The sequence below is a fragment of the Rhinopithecus bieti genome, unplaced genomic scaffold, assembly GCF_001698545.2.
Source record: "Rhinopithecus bieti isolate Rb0 unplaced genomic scaffold, ASM169854v2 scaffold_39870, whole genome shotgun sequence".
NCBI classification, from domain to species: domain Eukaryota; kingdom Metazoa; phylum Chordata; class Mammalia; order Primates; family Cercopithecidae; genus Rhinopithecus; species Rhinopithecus bieti.
This window is the reverse complement of record NW_016817144.1, coordinates 1,386,607-1,407,614: the sequence shown is the minus strand read 5'-3', so window position 1 is coordinate 1,407,614 and position 21,008 is coordinate 1,386,607. Positions and strand designations below refer to the sequence as shown.

Here is a 21,008-nt window from a genome sequence, read left to right as displayed (position 1 = left end):
TTCCCTCTGGGAGAATGCCCCCTTGTGAGTCCACGCCCCTCAAGCTGCCAGACCTCGTGCAGGGGCCAGAGTGCTAGGATGCAAATACCATGTGTAAAGGGAAAAGTCTCTTGACCTCAGCTGTCCTTGTGCCCTCAGGCCTGTGCCCACCATTGGAGACAGGAAACACCTACCTCCCCCTTGCCCTCAGGCAGCCCCTTCCGCTGGAGAACAGCTCCTCAGTCCTATCGGAGTCCCCTGAGGGCAGCTGGGAAGCCCCTGTCTTTTTAGGAGAAGTCTCACTGTTCCACTGCCTCATCTCTTCCCCCTTCCTGGAATGGGAATTTGTCTTCTGACGCTGCCACCTGGCAGCAGGCGATGGCTGGAGCAAGACGACTCAGAATGGCAGCAGCCACCGGCCCCGAGCTCTGATCACTCCCTCACCACTGCAGGATGGGAGGGCTCCCAGGCCTGCAGGACGAGGAAGGGAGTGCTGACCCATTTTCCAGATGAAGAAACAGGCCTCAGAGAAGTGAGCAGTGCCTTTACTGCTGTCCCAGACCACTGCTGGCAGACCCCAGATCCCATGCTTGTCCTCCTCCTGAGCGCCCCCAAGGTCGCCTGTGAGCTGCCTGACACAGAGGGCCCGGAGAATAGCCCAGAACAGTGCAGCTGCTGCTAGCCGTGGAAGCAGGTGTCCCATTGAGCTATAATGAGGCCCCTCGGTTTTAAAAACTGGTGTGGATTAAAAAGGCTCAGTGAGGGTAGGATGAAATCAATGATTATGGAAATATTGTGCTAAATTTAATGATAGTCGGCTGTGCTTTCCAATTGCTTGCTCCTGTCGGGGACATTTTATAAAAAGTTCCCGTTGAGTAGTTGAGCAGTATTATCCAGCATTTCAGGGATAGGATGTTTTGTTTTGTTTTGTTTTCTCTGTGAGGATGCCCAGTCATCCTGTTTTCCTTTTCTGCAGCAGCTGCACAGCCATGAAGGGAAGGCTCTGGAACCTTCTTCCTTGGGGAACTGGGCTTTATTGCCAGTTACAGCTTGGGTGTGTTTTTTGCTACTGGTTTGTATTGACTTCAGGAGCTGCTGTTCTGTGCTCGCTTAGCTCCAATTGGATTTTCCCAGAAGTGGCTTTTTCATTGAACCCTGCCCTCGTGTGACTGTCATTACTTCTCACTATTTTCCAGGTCGTTCTCTGTTTCTGAGACAAACACAGTGGCTCCCTCGGACCACTCCAGGGCCCCCTGCAGCCCTCACTGCCTCCTTTTCCCCCAGGCCTTTTCTTGGATCTGTGGCTTGCAGAATCTGCACCCAGTCAAGGGTTTGGAAAGATTCGGGAGACACAGAAAGGCCTACAACTGTTTGGATCTTTGCTTTCTAGAAATAGAGCACCCAGAGATCCTAAAACCCACTTTTGGCATCTATAGTTCTGTTGGCATTTTGCAAAGTCCCGGCACTTACATTAGTGATTCAGGTCATCTACTATAAAGGATACAGTTTTTTGCATCTGCGTAGATACAATTTTGTGTCTTGTTTGTGACGTCTTGCCCTATTTATTGGGACTTTACCTGTCTCTGTATGGCAGACTAGTGAACCTTAGGTGGATTTCTGCTAAAAGATCCCAAAGTGCAGTTGCTTCAGAAACTGGATACCACAAGAGGGCAGTAAAGATTTGCAAATGAAAGATTCCATGATGCCTGCACACAACAAATAGCAATGAACTTTTGCCTGGATGTCTTTACATTTTAGTGGACATAAAGATGAGATCAGCACCTTGTGCTCCCAATTGCTTCTTGGCTTTAGAGGGTCTTCAGTGTGCTGCAAAGAAGTCAAGGGTTTCCCAAGAGCCGGATGGCTCCTTCAGTCTACTCTTGCTTGCACAGGGCCCTAGCCCATTTTCTATCTTCCTGGCTTTTTTTTAGCACCAGAGAAATCCCCAGTTCGGGCCATGTTGCTGACAGTCTGAAAAACTATTTACTTTGATGATGTTTCTGAGTTCATGTGATTCTTGACCCTGCCACAGCCAACCCATAAAGCCAGCGTGGTGTTAATTCCCAAGGGGAGCATTCATAGCAGGAAAAGGAATAGGTTTCCAAAAATTATGAAGCGCTCAAAGGTCTCGAACAATGCTGTGTCATAGCTGCATCAGTGTGCACTGGGCCTTCCTCTAAGCCGGGCATCAGATGCAAGTGTGCCATCAGCTCCCTGGTGGGAGAAAAACATTTTTGCACATGGAAAACTTAAGGTCGTTGGTGGGGAATCCTCATGTAAGCCTGGAGATTTAACAGTTGGGGAGAATGCAGTACAAGGGCAAACAGCCTTTCCAGGAGGTGTTCAGCAGGTGAGACAAGGGGTGCACCATCAAGATTAGCCATCCTAACAGATGTGTCAATTATCAACAGACAAATCTGGGAAACAGGGAAAAAAATTGGTTGGCTGTAAAGAAAATCACACACTGGGATACTAGAGGTGAATATTATGTGGTATGAAAAGAACCAAGCACTTTGCAGTTTCCACATCAGGCAAAGTGCCAGCACATCAGGGTCTCACGTTTCTCCTTGGAGTGTGGCTCGGTTGCCATGACAACGGAGGCTCTCTCACTGCCTGTGAATTTATTTTAACCGTGGCAACAGCCAAAGTGGGTGTGTCCATGAAAATATTTCTCGTTAAGAAAACGATTGAATGTGTTGCCCTTAAATTTTGCTCTGCTGAATACATACTTCATTCACCACCATTGTTTGGCTGCAAAATTTCCTTTTCCTGTGCTGCCCGGCATAGCAAGCATTGTGGAAGAGCCTGAATAGTGATTTAATTCTAGTGCTCTTGAGATTCTTAATTGTCACTGTTCTGATAGATTAAGGAGATACAGACATTGTATTGAAATCTTAACTGCAAATGAGGATGAATGATTTGAGAACCTGCACGATAGACAGCAAGGGTCATCAAACTGCAGTCCACAGCTCAGACCCCAGCCGCTGCCTGCTTTCACCATTAAGGCTTTATTGGAACACAGCTTCCCTCCTTTACTCACTTTTGTAGCTTTCAAGCTACAGTGGCAGAATTTGAGAGTTATGACAGAGACAGCATTTGGCACACAAAGCCACAAATACTTACTACCTGGACCTTGACAGAAAAAGTTTGCTCACCCTCAATGTAGGAGGAAGAGCGCTAGATTCAAAGACCAGAGTTCTGGATTCAGAGCTCAGGATGGAAAACTGATTTAGACATATCACCGTGCCCCCTGGGCTCATTCTCCTCATCTGTAACATGGGCAGCCTTCATGAGACTATCCCCAAGTTTCTTTTGAATTCTAAAAGCTCTGTCATCCTCTTGCTGTTAGTCAACGATTACAGCCCAGATGGGGCAACCCTTAGCACAGGGAAACGTACGGCATGATCCAGCATCCACTTTCAGGGCCTCTGTAGGGAACAGCAGCATCCTTCTCTTCCTCCCCTAGCACTGCCACAAAGTGACTATAGTGAAGTTAGCTCCTAGACCTCAGCATCTTCATCTGCATCCTAGGCAGGTCAGACTCCCCAGGGACCCTTCTGTGGCTGATAGTCTGGTTCTGAGGCCCTCGCTGCAGTTGCCAGCAGGAGAAGGAATGACGCACGTCTGTGATTTGCTGGTCACCTGTGATTCCTGCCTCCAGGAGAAAACTCCAAGTGGCAGGTGTTGACCCAGTTGTGTGGGAGGAATCACCCAGGCCCTTATTTCCAGGTTGCACTTACAGATCAGATTGTGCAACCAGAAAAATGCTGTCAGAAGGAAGTGGGGTGGCTTGGGGGACTGACTAAGGATCACTGTTAAGCTCCCCTTCTGTCTGAGTCCACTCGGGCTGCTATAGCAAAATACCATAAACTGTGTGGCTTACAAACTGCATATGTTTATGTCTCTTAGTTCGGAATCCTGGGAAGTCTAAGATCAAGGCAGGTGAGGTGTCTGGTGAAGGCTTACTTTCTGATTCACAGATGGCATCTTCTGGCTTTGCCCACATATGGTAGAAAGGATGAGGAGCCTCTCAGGCCTCTTTTTATTACAGTTTTTATTGTTTAGAGACAGAGTTTCATTCTGATAGGAGTGCAGTGGCACAATCACTGTTCACTGCAGCCTCGAATTCCTGGGCTCAAGCAATCCTCCCACTTCAGCCTCCTGAGTAGCCAGGACTACAGGTGCACACCACCATGCCTGGCTAATTTTTTAAATTATTTTTTGTAGAGATGGGGTCTCACTATGTTTACTAGGCTGTTCTCAAATCCTGGCCTCAAGCTATCTTTCTGCCTCAGCCTTTCAAAAGTGCTGGGATTAGAGGCATGAGCCTGGGGTCACACCCAGCCTCTGAGGCCTCTTTTATAAGGGCACTAATCCCATTTATGAGGGATCCACCCTTATGACCTAGTCACCTTCCAAAGACCCTGCTTCCTGATACCATCACTTGGGGCTAAGGATTTCAACATGTGAATTTGAGGGACACACATTCAAACCATAGCACCTTCCAAGACCACTTTCTATATTGTGGAAGGAAAGATGTGTTTTTGTTTTGACATCTGGACATAAAACATACACACAGCCAGATCTGAGAAAGAAGTACAGTTAGAAATTCCAACCATGGACCGGGTGCGGTGGCTCGAGCCTGTAATCCCAGCACTTTGGGAGGCCGAGACGGGCGGATCACGAGGTCAGGAGATCGAGACCATCCTGGCTAACACGGTGAAACCCCGTCTCTACTAAAAAATACAAAAAACTAGCCGGGCGAGGTGGTGGCGCCTGTAGTCCCAGCTACTCGGGAGGCTGAGGCAGGAGAATGGCGGGAACCCGGGAGGCGGAGCTTGCAGTGAGCTGAGATCCGGCTACTGCACTCCAGACTGGTCTACAGAGCAAGACTCCGTCTCAAAANAAAAAAAAAAAAAAAAAAAAAAAAAAAAAAAAAAAAAAATTCCAACCATGAATTTAGACACACAACGCAAAAGAAACCAAGAACCTGCCTTCAGGAATTAGGCTGCCTTAACTCGGGGCTTCTTCCTCTTCTCTTTGACTTTTCATGGTGAGATTAAAATGCCTGTCCTTGTGCAGTTGGGCACAAGGGAACTTGTTTGTGACCTCCCCAAAAACGACACAAACAGGTAATTTTCATTTATTCTGAAATTGCTGGAGATCCCCCGCCAATTTCACATTCAGGAATCTATCCTGGGGACTTCAAGGATACACACAGATTTGGACAAAATTGTTCATCTGCATGTTATTGAAAACAACTGGGAGCAACCTAGGTGTCTAACAATAAGGAATGGTTACATCAACTACAGCAGAGCCATGTCATGGGGTATGATGCAGTCACTCAAATCATGTGGCAGCAGAGTGCTTATAACCAGAAGCTCACAATAAGAAAAGGGGAGAAGCAGGTTACAAACAATCGGATTCTGTCTGTATCACATAGGAAATCACGAAAAGAAAGGATTAGGAGAATGTCCACCAAAATGTTATTAATGATTACCTCTGGGTGATAAAATTGTAGGATCTTAGTATAATATGCTGCCAAAGTGAGTATAAAATTATAAATGTTTTAGGCCAGCCATGGTGGCTCACACCTGCAATCCCAGCACTTTGGGAGGCCAGATCACTTGAGGTCAGGACTTCAAGACCAGCCTGGTCAACATGGTAAAACCCCATCTCTGCTAAAAATATAAAAATCAGCCAGGCATGGTGACGTGCCTGTAATCCCAGCTACTCAGGAGGCTGAGGCACGAGAATCGCTTGAACCCAGGAGGCGGGGGTTGCATTGAGCTGAGATCACACCACTGCACTCCAGCCTGGACGACAGAGCGTGCTCCGTCTCAAAAATAAATTAAAAAATTATAGGCCGGGCGCGGTGGCTCAAGCCTGTAATCCCAGCACTTTGGGAGGCCGAGACGGGTGGATCATGAGGTCAGGAGATCGAGACCATCCTGGTCTACACGGTGAAACCCTGTCTCTACTAAAAAAATACAAAAAATTAGCCGGGCGAGATGGCGGGCGCCTGTAGTCCCAGCTACTCGGGAGGCTGAGGCAGGAGAATGGCGTGAACCCGGGAGGCGGAGCTTGCAGTGAGCTGAGATCCGCCACTGCACTCCAGCCTGGGCGACAGAGCTAGACTCCGTCTCAAAAAAAAAAAAAAAAATTATAGATGTTTTAAATTTTCTTCTCTTTTTTTCTGACTTATCCATGCCTGTTAAATTTTTATAATGAGCGGGTATACTTTTATAACAAGAGGCAGCCTTGCTGTAGAAATTATTTTAAAGCAACATTTCTGCCTCTTCAAAATCTTATATGAAAAGCTATCTTCCCCATATACTCTACTCATTGCTTCTGCAAATATTTGAGGACCACCATGCCCAGACACCATCCTAGGCACTGGAGCTGTGCCAGGGAACAAAACAGACAAGCTATCTGTGCTCATCCCAGTGGCCGAAAAAGGTAACAAACAAGTAGAGAAATATAGAATCGGTAATGAGAAGAGAGGAAGGGAGTATGCACCGCAGAAGCTGGTGCGGGGACAATGTCAGAAGAGATAGAAGGGAGTCCTGTGCCTATCTGGGTCAGAGGAAGCGTCCAACTGCAAAGGACCTCAGGCGGCAGCATGCTTGGCGTGTCCCAGCAGATGAAGTATTGAACCAGAGAACAGAGGACATTTTATTTACTCTAACTGTGCTACCCAGGAGGCTATCATGCCCATTAAGTAGCATCATCTTAACCTGTTGCCCCGTTACCGAGTAGAAGATAATAGATACCGTGACTTGGAGCTTGTTAGAAATACACAGACCATATTCCACTAATGATACCGTGAAAACCGTCAGTTCCTTTGTGGCTTTCTGCTTCCAAAACACTTGATGTCTCTTAACTCACATTTCAGTGAGTGCAGGTAAAGGCATTACCTTAGAGGCATGATGCTGTGCTGGACATCCTCGGTTATATATTGCATGGCTATTTCTGTTAACCATGCCCTGTTACGTGGAATAGCAATGAATCAGCATCGGCGGCGTTTTGCCAGTGTTGTTCAGATGAACTGTGAATACAGAGGACTTTCATCATTGCACAAAAAATGGTAGGAGAAATCCACAATTATCCATTTGTTCCTAAGGTTGGTCATCGTTGGCCTGTCTGTCCGTGGAATCTTAGAAGTAGAAAGAAGTTTCTGTTGTCAAGTTCATCTCTCCACACATTGCAACTGTCTTTGATAAGTATATTAATCAAAGCCTTATTTTCAAGAATGCTAAGAGATCATGTATTTTTGAAGACACATTTACAAAACAGGTGAGAACGAACACATTTACAGTGGAATGTAGTTATGTTACTGGAAAGAAGTCCCAATCCAGACCCCAAGAGAAGGTTCTTGGATTTCATGGAAGAAAGAGTTGGGGGCAAGTCCACAGAGTAAAGTGAAAACAAGTTTACTAAGAAAGTAAAGGAATAAAGGAATGGCTACTCCATAGGCAGAGCAGCCCCCAAGGGCTGCTGGTTGGCTCTTTTTATGGTTATTTCTTGATCACATGCTTAAAATGGTATGCATTATTCATGAGTTTTCTGGGAAAGGGGCAGGCAATTCCCAGCACTGAGGGTTCCTTCCCTTTTTAGACCATGTAGGGTAACCGCTGGATGTTACCATGGCATTTACAGACTGTCATGGTGCTAGTGGGAGTGTCTTTTAGCATGCTAATGTATTATAATTAACATAATGAGAAGCAAGGAGGCCAGAGGTCGCTTTCCTCGCCATCTTGATTTTGGCAGGTTTTGGCCGGCTTCATTACTGCATCCTGTTTTATCAGCAGGGTCTTTATGGCCTGTACCTTCTGAGAGCAGTCCTGCTGACCTCCTGTTTCATCCTGTGACTAAGAATGCCTGACCTCCCAGAAGCACACGTGCAGCCCAGCAGGTCTCAGCCTCATTTTACCCAGCCGCTATTCAAGATGGAGTGGCTCTGGTTTGAACGGCTCTGACAATTAGACATTAAACAGTACTTCGGAGGGCTTTCCAGAAGTTCTATGATTATAAAATGGACCCACTGGGAGCTCTGGAGTTATGGTTCAGATTCTGATTCTTAGCTATAGATGAATCTTTGGACCTATATTCATACTGGAGATAAATCAGCATGCCTTGTAAGAATTTCTGGGCAGAGGGCTATTGTATTAGAGGTCAGAAATTTCTATTTTTATGGTCTATCTGTTTTTCCACATAGTGTATATTCATTATATAAAATTCAAACACAGCAGAGTACCTATGGCATTAAATTAAACCCTTTGGAATTGCTGTTAAGGTGGGTCAGACTGTCACAGCTCAGCAGCTGCAAACTTTTAACCTATTAGAAAGTGAATGTCTCCAGCCATCCAGCCCCTCATAGATATACAATGTAAGTCATTTGTCGCAACCACCTCTCAATTTTAATTTGAAAAACCCCCTAATAGGGAGCTGAATGTGGAGAGCTTCTCACATGACAGATGGACAGCTTCAGACACTGATGTTTTTACACATGTACCATAACCCCCACGTAGGCGAATTTGGGTTTGCAATATTCAGATTCACTTTGTGTGATTTGCTTTACAGAATGCCACCACAGGAGCCCTTTGAATGGTTAATAACTTCAATGACTGCAGACTATTGTGACTTTTCAAGAATGTATCAAGAATGTGGTATAAAGTGAGACACATGTCAGTCATCAGTAAATTTTCAAATGAGGAAGGAACACTGCCTGGTCTCACAGCCTAGCCTGGTCACCCAGGTGGCATCACAATGCCAAAGTTCACCAAATGCCAATATGCCATTTGTTGAGTAACGTAAAAATCCTGGATTCTGGGCTGTTGAATCATAGCCAATAAACTGTGAGGTGCTTTAGTCCCATTTTGAAAAAAAGAACGTGCTACAGCTTCTGCATTTAGTGTCACTTCATTTCATTTACAATATTATATATGATGATTCCCATTTTCATTCCCTTTTAAAAATTTGTACCATTTTATTAAGTCAGGGTCTTTTCCTGCTGCAGTCTTAACCCAGCCCCTTAGAGGGCTTCAGCAGGCTTTCCAGAAATCAGGGTGGACATCTACGGCCAAGACCCATTGCCTCTCCTGCCACCCTTAGGAAGGTGTGGGAGCCCACGGGGATGTGCCTCAACCTCACAACAGGTCATAAGCTCCTGCAAAGCCCATTTGTAGCCTCACACATCTCTGCGGGTCACAGGGTTTCTGGTCTGTGAGTTAGCCCACAGAACCCTAGCCCAGGCAGCATTCAGTTGCTCCTTGAATCCCAGAGGCCTTCAGTCTGCAGTCATGGAGCAGGTGCATGTCAGGAGCTTGAAGGAAAGTGCAGTCTCCTGCACTTTGTCTCCTTTCTGGGTCAAAGCAAAGAAGACCAGAGTGAGGCTGGGCGCGGTGGCTCACACCTGTAATCCCAGCACTTTTGGAGGCTGAGGCAGGTGGATCACTTGAGGTCAGGAGTTCAAGACCAGCTTAGCCAATGTGGTAAAACCCGTCTCTACTGAAAATACAAAAATTAGCCAGGCGTGGTGGCGTGCACCTGTAATCCCAGCTACTCGGGAGGCTGAGGCAGGAGAATTGCTTGAACCGGGAGGTGGAGTTTGCAGTGAGCCGAGATTGCGCCACTACAGCCTGACAGCCTGGTGGACAGAGCGAAACTCCATCTCAAAAAAAAAAAAAAGAAGATGACGACCAGGGTGGAGGGAATAAAGCATGAGGTGCTACACTAGAGTCCTTTTACAAAAGATACCTTATTTCACTTTAAGTGCAGTCCAGTGAAATAGCCCAGGGACACAGTCTTCTTAATACTGTATTACAGAGAAGGAACCTGGGGCTCAGAGAGGCAGTCTCATTTGTCCACAGTCACACAGCAAAAATGGGTAAGATTAAGATTTGATCCGAGCTCTTTGGAATCCAAGTGCAGGGCTCTTTCCAGAGTTACCCACTGGTTTTATATAATAATTGAAGATTGTCAATGATGGAAAGAGTCTCAAAGACCAGTGAATTTGAGAGGGATGTTGGAACTTAGAGAAATGTCCCCACTGTCTTAGGTCAGCATTTCTCAATCTTAAATGTGCACAGGAGACACCCAAAGACTTTGTTTAAAATGCGTGTTTGGACTTACTAGATCTGGGATGGGGCCCAAGAATCTGCATTTCTCCCAAACCTCTAGCTGACGCTGCTGGTCTCAGGACCACACTTTGGGCAGTGGTGACATAGACCCCAGTACCTTTGGACTACATGTTCTTCAGAGGAGAGGCTACTTCTTATTGGCCTTAGTTTCCCCAGCCCCTGGCACCGTGTCTGGGGCACGTCAGACACACAGATGTTTGTGGGATAAATGGGTGAATATGCTGAAGTCTCACACAGAGACCCGTGAATGTAACAACAGATGTGTCCTGAGTCATAGCTTTGTGCTGGGATGCCACTGGGCCCTCTTGAGAAAACAGAGGTGAATAGGAAAAAATAATAAGAGGCACCAGGCATTGAGCAGTCACTGGGTACCAGGCACCATCCCTAGCATCCTCACATTTACTCCTCACGGGAGTCCAGTGAGAAAAACACCATTAGGATCATCCCATCCTACCAATGGAGGGCCAGAGGCTTAGCGTGGTGAAGGAGCTTATCCCAGCCGTGTCTGGTACAGGCAGGATGCAAACCCTCCACTCTCAGCTGCCTCTCTCTGTTCTCTAAAGAACTGGACAAACATCAGAGCTGAAAGGGGATTCCTCCTGGTGCAAGGGTGGAAGACAGTTTCACAAGAAGATGGCAGTACTGAGAGCCCTGGGGGTCTCCAGCCTGTTGACTGCTGCTCAGAGCCTCATCCCCCACCGCTTTCTTTACCTAACTTGGAAATGAGTGAGGTGGACTCAAGATTTGCGACAGGTCAGCAGGAGTGTTTCTAAGGAGTTAATATCTGCTTGAGGTCAGCAGCCTAGTGCATGCTCTGCTGTGAGCATTCATTCATCTTCAGGAGACATCATACGTTTCTGCATTTCAACCTCTGCATTCAGAATTTTCCATTTGCCCAGACCCCCAGCAGGGTGTCTGGCCATGTTGGGCCGTGTTTGCATTGCTGGAGTAAAGGATGCCAGCACGCTTATTCTTCTGCTTCCTCAGGTTTTCTGAACTCTCTGCAGTTAGACTGTTGGCTTCAGCTTTATCCCTGGACATATATTGATTTTATGTGCACTCCTGGTGAAGTCTGAATTACAGTCATGACAACTAGAGTTATGTCAACAATATGGAAGCCAGGAAGGGCAGGTCTCAATTCTGCTGGGAGACCAGTTGCCAAACAACCCATCAAAAAGCTCAGAGAAAGAAATGGTCAGCTCAGGGCTCACTGTTGCTCTTGAGCCAGAGATCCCAGCTGGATCTTGGGCAAGCCAGACTTCTCAGCAGAGGAATAGCCCTTCAGAGACACCCTTCCAAGGGCATGGTTTCAGTTAGCCTGGCTAACTCGTCTCCTGTGGCTTCTGGGGAGGGTCATCGTGTGGCCAACCACCCTAAAGGCAGGAGAGCCCTCCCAGCATTTCTCTGTGGCTGTCCCAGCGTAAACAGTGATTGCTTGAGAGAAAGAGTCCAGATTATATATGAAGGTGCAAATGCAGAGTCCAGGGCTGCTTGTCTGCATCAACTCACCTGATACCACCAGCTGCCTTTTTGTGTTAGTTCATCATCTGGCCAACTAGTGCTGGCTGTAAGTTGGCCTCTGTCAATTCTGTCAGTCTTAGTGCTTAATGAGCACAAATGTGAATGAATGAGAGAGAGAACTCTGAGTTTTGAATTTATGTGCCTGATACAGTGCTTGGTCTCAAGATACACACTTGAGCAAGACTTGGTCCTTACCTCCTAGGATCTCACAGGCTAGTGAGGAAGACAGATCAATAAATCCAAGAGGCTGGGTGTGGTGGCTCACACCTATAATCCCAGCACTTTGCGAGGCTGAGATGGGCGGATCACTTGAGCTCAGGAATTTGAGACCAGCCTGGGCAATATGGCGAAATCCCATGTCTACAAAAAAAAAAAAAATTAGCCGAGTGTGGTGATGTATGCTTGTAGTCCCAGCTACTCAGGAGGCTGAGATGGGAGGATCACTTGAGCCCAGGAGGTTAAGGTTGCAGTGAGCCGTGCTCATGCCACTGCACTGCAGCATGGGCAATAGAGCGAGACCCTGTCTAGAAAAAAAAAAAGTCCAAGAAGAGGAAATGTGTGTTAGGTTCCCCAGAAGCTGACACAGCCCCAGGGTTTTGAGAAGTTCATTCCAGGAGGGATCCCAGGAGACACGGGTGGGGAGTAAAGATGGGAGCCAGGGAAGGGGAGGACCCAGCCAAGGGCATGTTCTCAAGCTGGTGACCACTGTGGGCAGCTGGAGCTCAGTCCGTCAGTGAGCTGGGGGAACATTCTGAAACAGGCTTCCTGTTCTGGGCTGGTGGAGGGCTATGGTTGGTTGAAAGGGCCATAACTCGGGCACCTTGGGCTCCCTTTGCAGGAGTGGCCTGAATGGAACCCTCAGGTGTTTGCAGCTGTGCAGAACGGAAAGCTCAGGGGATATGGGTGGGGCCCTGTCTGCTGCAGGTTGGAAATTCCAGAGAAATCAAAAGGAGGCGCTTGAGCTGCACTTTGAAGGTGAACAGAACAGCAAGGCCCCTGCCCTCCAAGACTTGTAGTCAGGTGGCAGCGGGTTCTGGAAAGAAAGCTAACGGGGAGAAGGAAGGAGTATTGGGGTTTCAGGAAGACCACTGTGGAGGTGACTGAACAGAAGAGGGAAGGGCGGAGCTGGCCTCCCGAGGCAGGAGGCGGCTGGGAGCTTGTGGCAGGCTGGCATGGCTGGGACCAAGGCGGAGGCAGTGGTAGGAAGTAAGCCAAGAGACAGAGCAGAGCGAGTCTCTTCAGCCATCAAAGCGCTTGGCCTTTTTCTCTCTGTTGTGTGGGAAGCCAGTGAATCTAGGACAGAACCACTGTTTTGTTCGTTTCTTGTTTTGTTTTGAGACAGGGTCTCACTCTGTCACCCAGGCTGGAGGGCAGTGGCGCGATCTCGGCTCACTGCAACCTTCTCCTCCTGGGTTTAAGTGATTCTCTCACCTCAGCCTCCCAAGTAGCTGGGACTACAGGCACCCACTACCACGCCAGCTAATGTTTGTATTTTTTGGTAGAGGCGGGGTTTCACCATGTTGGCCAGCTGGTCTTGAACTCCTGACCTCAAGTGATCCACGTGCCTTGGCCTCCCAAAGTGCTGGGATTATAAGCATGGCCCACCGTGCCTGGCTCCCACTGTCATTTTAGCAGTAGCCCGCCAGCGAGAGCAACAGGACATCTTTGGGGAGGGGTTTTGATGCTGGTGGGCTAGGGGAGGTCCCCAAACACTGGTGGGACCTCGACCTCAGCCGGTGTCCAGGCTCTTGATATTGCCACAGGAAGGAATTCAAGGATGAGTCAGAAGATAGTGAAAATATTGAGATTTATTGCAAAGCGAACAGTATACACTTGAGAAAGGGAAAGGCCAGGCGTACTCTAGAGAGAGTTACTTGCAAGGGGGTTTGGGGCCTGCTACCTTTATGGGTTTCTTTAAGGGGTGGAATATTCCTGAAGATTCCTGGGGAAAGGTGGAGATTTCTCAGAAACGTGGTGCCACCCGTTTTTACAGTAAATATCGGTGTTCCGGGAACGGTCATGGCACTGGTAGGTAGAGGACTGAGGATGTTAATGAACGGACAATGAGGTCCCAGGTGAAACTCGGTCAAATCCAGCACCATGTGGGGTCCAATTGGTCTTAGCCAGCTTGGCCCACATCCTGATTTTTAGGGTCTCGTGGGCCCCTAGCTTATGCAATTATTTCAACTTTATTTTTTTTTTTTTGCTAGTCCCATGAAACTGCTGCCTGGAATTTTCTATTCTCCTGCTACCACCCTGTATTATTCCTGTCTCAGTTTCCTTGAAGAAATAGCAGTTGAGCTGGGACCTGAAGGAGTGGGAGAGGTCAGCCAGGCTAGGGGTGGAGGAGAAACGACAGGCCAGGGAGGGCTGGGTCTTCAGGAAGACAGAGGAGGTGCTGACCGGAGGTCTGGAGGTCAAGCCTCGCGCTGCATCTGATCCTCAGCCCTGGCGCCCCTGCCCACCTGGAAGTCCCATATGGTTCCTTGTCCCCCTGCCCTCAGGCATCCCCCGCCCCCAGTGACGCAGCCGCTTGGATATCCACTGGCTGTCTCCCTCAACCCCAGCATTGAGTAGACCCAGATTGCAAGTGGGACTTGCTCAAAGCCAGGCCTAGACCCCTGAGGTTGCCATACCATGAAGTTTCCTACCGTAAAAGAACTGCTTTCAAAAACTCAGCACTGGATGGTTCTGTGTCCTTTGGCAGCAAGGCCTGCAGGTGGCAGCGTGGAGATGGCTCAGGAAGTGTGTTCTGTAGTGGAAACAGAAGTGCTGCTCTTGATGGGAGCAAGGGCGTGAAGATTCTGGGTCTGCTCTGATCTCAGGGCTGGCTTGGGCTGGGGAGAAATCCATTCTGACCCTCTGGGCCAGGCCACTGAGAAGCCAGCTCTCTGATATGGATGTGGTCAGCCTGCCCTGGACCCCACACCCTGGTCTGTCTCCTTCCCAACCAGCTGCCTGCTCTGCCAACCTCCAGAAACTCAGCTCTGCTTCCAGCTGAAAGGAATCTGCCCAGGCAGAGCAGGAAGCCTGTGGCATCCTCTGCCCAGCTCCACCTTGTGGGAGCAGGTATCTCCTTTGTGGATGCTCCTCTCAAACCTGGTGATTGATTTGAGACCCGAGTAGCCAAGGTCATATTGCAAATAAGTTCAGAAGTAATTGAATGTAAAAATGTTTTTGTCAGCCTTTAGCGTGACTGTGGGCAATGTCTCATACTTATAACCAGACTAAGATCATAACATGAAACTCACAAGGCTGTCGTTAGGTTATGTCTGCGTCGAGGCGGTAGATGGCAATGTGTGTAGAAAGCCCCCCTGCCTATCTGGAGGCTCATCACTGCATCAGCCCACATCCCCTGACTGTGGTGGTGAAGTGTCAAAGGAGGAAGGAGGAATGACTGGGAATGTCAAAGGAGTCCAGCATAGCTGGGTAGAACCACGCGCTACAGTTGGAAGCGGGGCATTTGTTGGTAGTGTGAATAGCAGCTTCCCCCAAGTGAAAGTGGTTTTCACCTGTTTCAAGCACCTCAGATCAGCAAGTCAGTGTTTGGGTGTTTTCAGATGTTATTGTGAATCCTGAGAAAATACAATTAATCTGTGCCTCTTTCTGATAACTTTTTTCTTACTCTAAGTCAGAAGAGCAGAGCAGGGTGGCACGGTCAGTATTCTCATCTCAAATTTGCACTTCCTATCTATTCTTTTAAATTTAGACACAGCCGGCCAGGTGTGGTGGCTCACACCTGTAATACCAGCACTTTGGGAGGCCAAGGCGGATGGATCAGGAGTTCGAGACCAGCCTGGCCAACACAGTGAAACCCTATCTCTACTAAAAATACAAAAAAATTAGCTTGGCTTGGTGGTGCGCGCCTGTAATCCCAGCTACTCAGGAGGCTGAGGCAGGAGAATCACTTGAACCCAGGAGGCAGAGGTTGCAGTGAGCCGAGGTCACGCCACTGCACTCCAACCTGGGCAACAAGAGCAAAACTCCATCTCAAAAAATTAAAGATAAAAAATTAAATTAGGACACAGCCGAGGAAGTTTCTCAAGTTAGAATCATTGCTGGGGCCAGCGTTTAGAGGACTGGGTTGGCACTGCCAAAGTGGGCAGGCCAGTGTGTGTAGCATCACAATTCATGTTTTATCTTTATGGGCCTTCTGTGTTTCCAGTGGCCCCAAAGTCACAGGTGTCTGGAAGCAAAAATGTGAGGGCCATCTTTCCCTCGTGTTTTAATGTCTCTGGTCTGGTCAAATGGGGGCACTCAACTCACTCATCAAAGCATGTATGCAAGCCCTGAGATTTGATCCCTGAACAAGCGAGTTATTCTGGGTTTTTTTTTTTTTTTTTTTTTTTGGAGACTGAGTCTCGCTCTGTAGCCCAGGCTGGGGTGCAGTGGCACAATCTCGCCCACTGCTGCCTCTGCCTCCCAGGTCCTGATTCAACCAATTCTCCTGCCTCAGCCTCCCGAGTAGCTGGGATTACAGGCACATGCCACCATGCCCAGCTAATTTTTGTGTTTTTTTAGTAGATATGGGGTTTCACCATGTTGGCCAAGCTGGTCTTGAACTCCTGACCTCATGATCCACCCTCCTCGGCCTCCCAAAGTGCTGGGATTACAGGCGTGAGCCACCGTGCCCGGCCACGAGCAGGTTATTCTTATCAGAGAAAAGCATCACCCAACAGCACGGCATCTGATAAGCACATTTGGGCTTCAATTCTGTAGTTGTTCAACCAGAGAGCTGAGTGCATGTCCTATGCCAAGTACTGTTAGGGTTGGGAATCTAGACACAGATGGCAGTCACAGGGTGAACCCCAAAATTGGGGTTCAGCCTAAGAGGCCACATAGGTTCTCGGCTTTGGGCAGGAGGGAATTCAAGAGCAAGCCTGCAGAGTAAAGTGAAAGCGAAGGAGTAACAGGGTGGCTGCTCCATAGGCAGACCAGCCCTGAAGGCTGCTGGTTGGCTATTTTTGTGGTTATTTCTTGATCAAATGCTAAACGAGGGGTGGATTTTTCCTGAGTTTTCTGGGAAAGGGGCAGGGAATTCCTGGAACTGAGGATTCCCCTTTCACACCATGTAGGGTAACTTCCACATGTTGCCATGACATTTGTAAACTGTCTTGGTGCCAGCGGGCATTTCCTAGAGCATACCAATGTGTTATAATTAGCATATGACCAGCACCCAGGAGACCTGACCTTGCTTTCATTGCCTTGTTGGTTTTGGTGGGTTTTGACTGGCATCTTCACCACATACTGTTTTATTAGGGGTTCTTTGTGACCTGTATCTTGTGAAACCAGTCCTGCTGAATTCCTGTGTCAGCAGGGTCTCCTCCCGCAAATGCAGAGGTTCCCCAGGAGAGCACAAGGGGGCTCAGTGAGTACGTATAGGATGAAGGCATGGTGATGTTCCAGGAGGGATGATGGATGACTCCTCGGAAGCCTTCTCTGCTGCTGGTCCATAGTAAAGCCCCTTGAGTGCCTTCCTTACCTCCTTCACCATCATCTTGGTAACCACCAAGGTGTTGACTTGAGTGAGTTCCTGGCAAGAGCTCCAGAACTCAGGTCTGCTGCACTAGGGAGGGAGGTGCACTCTTCCATTAAGAATGGGCTGGGCGCGGTGGCTCACACCTGTAATCCCAACACTTTGGGAGGCCGAGGCGGGCACATCACCTGAGGTTGGGAGTTCGAGACCAGGCTGCCCAACATGGTGAAACCCCGTCTCTACTAAAAATACAAAAAAATTAGCCAGGCGTGTTGGCGAATCCCAGCTACTCAAGAGGCTGAAGCAGGAGAAACACTTGAACCTGGGAGGCAGAGGTTGCAGTGAGCCGAGATCATGCCACTGCACTGCGCTCCAGCCTGGGCAACAAGAGCACAACTCCATGTCAAAAAAAAAAAAAAGAAGAATGTATCCAAGGCAAGAATCATTGTCCTGGGGCTCAGGGATACAGCTGTGGAGGTCTAGCCAGGGGCCAGGGTCCTGGACCTGCCAGCAGCCAAGGCTTCTTACAACCAGCTCCTCCCCATCAGGCAGATGTTCAAAATTCAGAGTCTTGTGCTGGGAGACTCAGCCCACTCCAGGCTTCTCCAGGGCTCCTTCGGCGACAATGAGACTTCCTGTGGGTTTACTTACCTTCTTTTTTCTGCTGAGCCCTTTTACCTTTTGCCTTTGACATGGACTCTGAGGCCCTGGTGAGAGTCGTGAGGGCAAGGCTCCCACTAGAGCTTCTAAAAACTCCTTTGGTAGCTCACCCGCCAGGCAGTGACCAGATATTCTTCAGGCACAAAGGGTGCCTTGCGCTCATTTTTATTTATTTATTTACTTTTTTTTTGAGACAGAGTCTCGCTCTGTCTCCCAGACTGGAGTGCAATGGTGCAGTCTCAGCTCACTGCAACCTCCACCCCTTTGGTTCAAGCAGTTCTCCTGCCTCAGCCTCCCAAGTAGCTGGGATTACAGGCACGCACCACTATGCCCAGCTGATTTTTGTATTTTTGGTAGAGATGGGGTTTCACCATGTTGGCGAGGCTGGTCTCAAACTCCAGACCTCAGGTGATCCACCTGCCTTGGCCTCCCAAAGTGCTGGGATCTCTTCTTATGCACATCACCATGTCTTTTTGTGAGTTCAACTCTTGATTTAAAGAAAAAAAAAAAAATCAAAAAAAAAAAAAAAAACCCAACCCCTGTTCTTACCGTGCATTTGAAAATAGCAATGAATCATCCGAATGGCTTTGCCATTTCAAGCAGTTCCTCTCCAGAGAACATTTTCCTCCCTTTTGGTGTGGGTATAAGTTTTCCTTTATGCAGATTAATTTTAAATTGGAAAATCTACAAATACGAAAAGCATGCGTACACAGTTTATTCCTTTATTATGTTAATGGACCCGAAGCACTGTTTTTCCCAAGAAGTCAACTTTTACAACTAGAATTACAACCAACCAGCCCTACACGGATCCCCACGCATCAGTTCTAGGCTGACTATGTAAAGAGTTGTCTCTTGATAGGGAGAGCAGTTTTCTGATACTTTGCAGACTTTCCCCTTAGGGTGAGTGTAGCCGCTGATATCTGAACAGATATTCAATCCTCACCCTTAGTTCCTTTTCTCACCCCATCCCACCTCCAAGCAAACATCAAACTCAGTTACAATGCGGTGGTTTCTGTCACTCTTTCCCCAGAAAAATGACCCATGTGTTTCCCATTTGTGCTTGTTATTTAGAAAGCCAAGCTTGGCCCTGCTGGCAACAAAGTCATCAGTCCCTCTGAAGACAGGAAACAACCTTCCAACAACCTGGACCGAGTGAAACTCACCGACTTCAATTTCCTCATGGTGCTGGGGAAGGGGAGTTTTGGAAAGGTAAGAGGACAGTCATCTGCAAATGGGAGGGGCTTCTGCAGAGAATGTCGAATCAATTTTGTTCTCCCCGCAGTTTCCAGAACAGCACATTAGATTTCCCTGTGATTCGAGGTCAGGAGATCGAGACCATCCTGGCTAACACGGTGAAACCCCATCTCTACTAAAAATACAAAAAATTAGTCAGGTGTGGTGGCGGGCGCCTGTAGTCCCAGCTACTTGGGAGGCTGAGGCCAGAGAATGGCGTGAACCTGGGAGGCGGAGCTTGCAGTGAGCCCAGATCGTGCCAGTACACTCCAGCCTGGGAGACAGAGCGAGACTCCGTCTCAAAAAAAGATTTCCCCATGATTTGTACAGTCATCCAGAAGCCACCAGGATGGCGAAATGGTAGAAAGGAGAGGTTTGTTGGTGATATCAGTTTGCAAACCTGGAAAAGAAAGTCTGTGGTGTGAATTGAAGGTGCCCTCTCTTTGACGAGAGAAAGGGCAGGTTGGGTTTTATGCCTCATAGGGTCCATGTTACACAGTAGAGTCATCCATATTCAACAGGTTTGGGGGAAAAGCTATATATATCTGTGAGGGAAGCCTAGCACAGGTACAGCACATGAACATATATGTAACATGCATCTCATGTTCACTTTGGGGTGGGGACTTAGCATTAAAATGAGGTGGAATTTGCCTAGGCACAGTGCCCCATGCCTGTAATCCCAGCACTTTGGGAGGCCAAGGCAGGCGAACCACTTGAGGTCAGGAGTTTGAGTTACCAGCCTGGCCAAAATGGTGAAAGCCTATCTCTACTAAAAATATAAAAATTAGCTGGACATGGTGGTGTGCACCTGTGATCCCAGCTACTCGGGAGGCTGAGGCAGGAGAATCAGTGGAACCTGGGAGGTGGAGGTTGCAGTGAGCCAGGATTATGCCACTGCACTCCACCCTGGGCAACAGAGGGAGACTCCATCTCAAAAAAAATTTAAGGGCCGGACGCAGTGGCTCACGCCTGTAATCCCAGCACTTTGGGAGGCTGAGACGGGCAGATCACGAGGTCAGGAGATCGAGAGCATCCTGGCTAACACGGTGAAACCCCATCTCTACTAAAAATACAACAAATTAGCTGGGCGTGTTGGCAGGGCCTGTAGTCCCAGCTACTCGGGAGGCTAAGGCAGAAGAATGGCGTGAACCTGGGAGGCAGAGCTTGCAGTGAGCCGAGATCACATCACTGCACTCCAGCCTGGGGTACAGAGCGAGACTCTGTCTCAAAAAAAAAAAAAAATTTAAAAGGTGGAATTTGGCTTTTAGATCAAAAGGTGAACCACAGGACACAAAAACAGTTTGTGTGCAGGCTCTGCAAGCTGCTGAAACTGGCTTAAGGCCTGCAGATCCATCATAGAAAAGAATGTTTGTAAGGCCAGTCCTCTGTCCAGTCTGAGTCATAGTGATCTGGGTTGTCAATCAGAGTTAGGAGGGGCCTGGTAGCTCCTACTGCTGAGGAGTTTAGCAAGAGTGGTTTATCTTGTAGCTGTAGGGTTTTAGAAATTTGCCATGCCAGCTGGGCCCTGAACCCTCACAACCCATAGATAACTGTTTCCTTAACTTTAGTGTTACCAGAAAGGGGTCCTGATCCAGATCCCAAGAGGAAGGTTCTTGGACCTCAAGCAAGAAAGAATTCAGAGCGAGTCCATAGAATAAAGCAAAAGTCAGTTTGTTAGAGAAGTAAAGAAACGCAAGAACAGCTACTCCAGGCAGAGCAGCAGTATGGGCTGCTTCACTGAGTATATAGGTATTTCTTGATCATATGCTAAACAAGGGTTTTATTATTCATGAGTTTTCTGGGAAAGGAGCGGGCAATTCCCAGAACTGAGGGTTCCTCCATCTTTTAGACTGTATAAGGTAACTTCCGGGCGTTGCCATGGCATTTGTACACTGCCAGGGCGCTGGTGGGAGTGTCTTTTCGCATGCTAATGATGCATATAATGAGCAGTGAGGGTAGCCAGAGGTTATTTTCTTTTTTTTTTTTTTTTTTTTTAT

At 48.0% G+C, this 21,008-nt stretch overlaps 1 protein-coding gene across 1 annotated transcript in view; it reads left to right on the top strand.

Annotated features, from left to right (window-relative positions):
* Positions 1-21,008, top strand: part of PRKCA (protein kinase C alpha) — a 239,853-nt gene that overhangs the window by 144,460 nt on the left and 74,385 nt on the right. Inside the window, exon 7 of the mRNA XM_017855838.1 lies at positions 18,850-18,987. Within this exon, the coding sequence (XP_017711327.1) occupies positions 18,850-18,987 (138 nt within the window). The remainder of the gene's footprint in view (positions 1-18,849; positions 18,988-21,008) is intronic.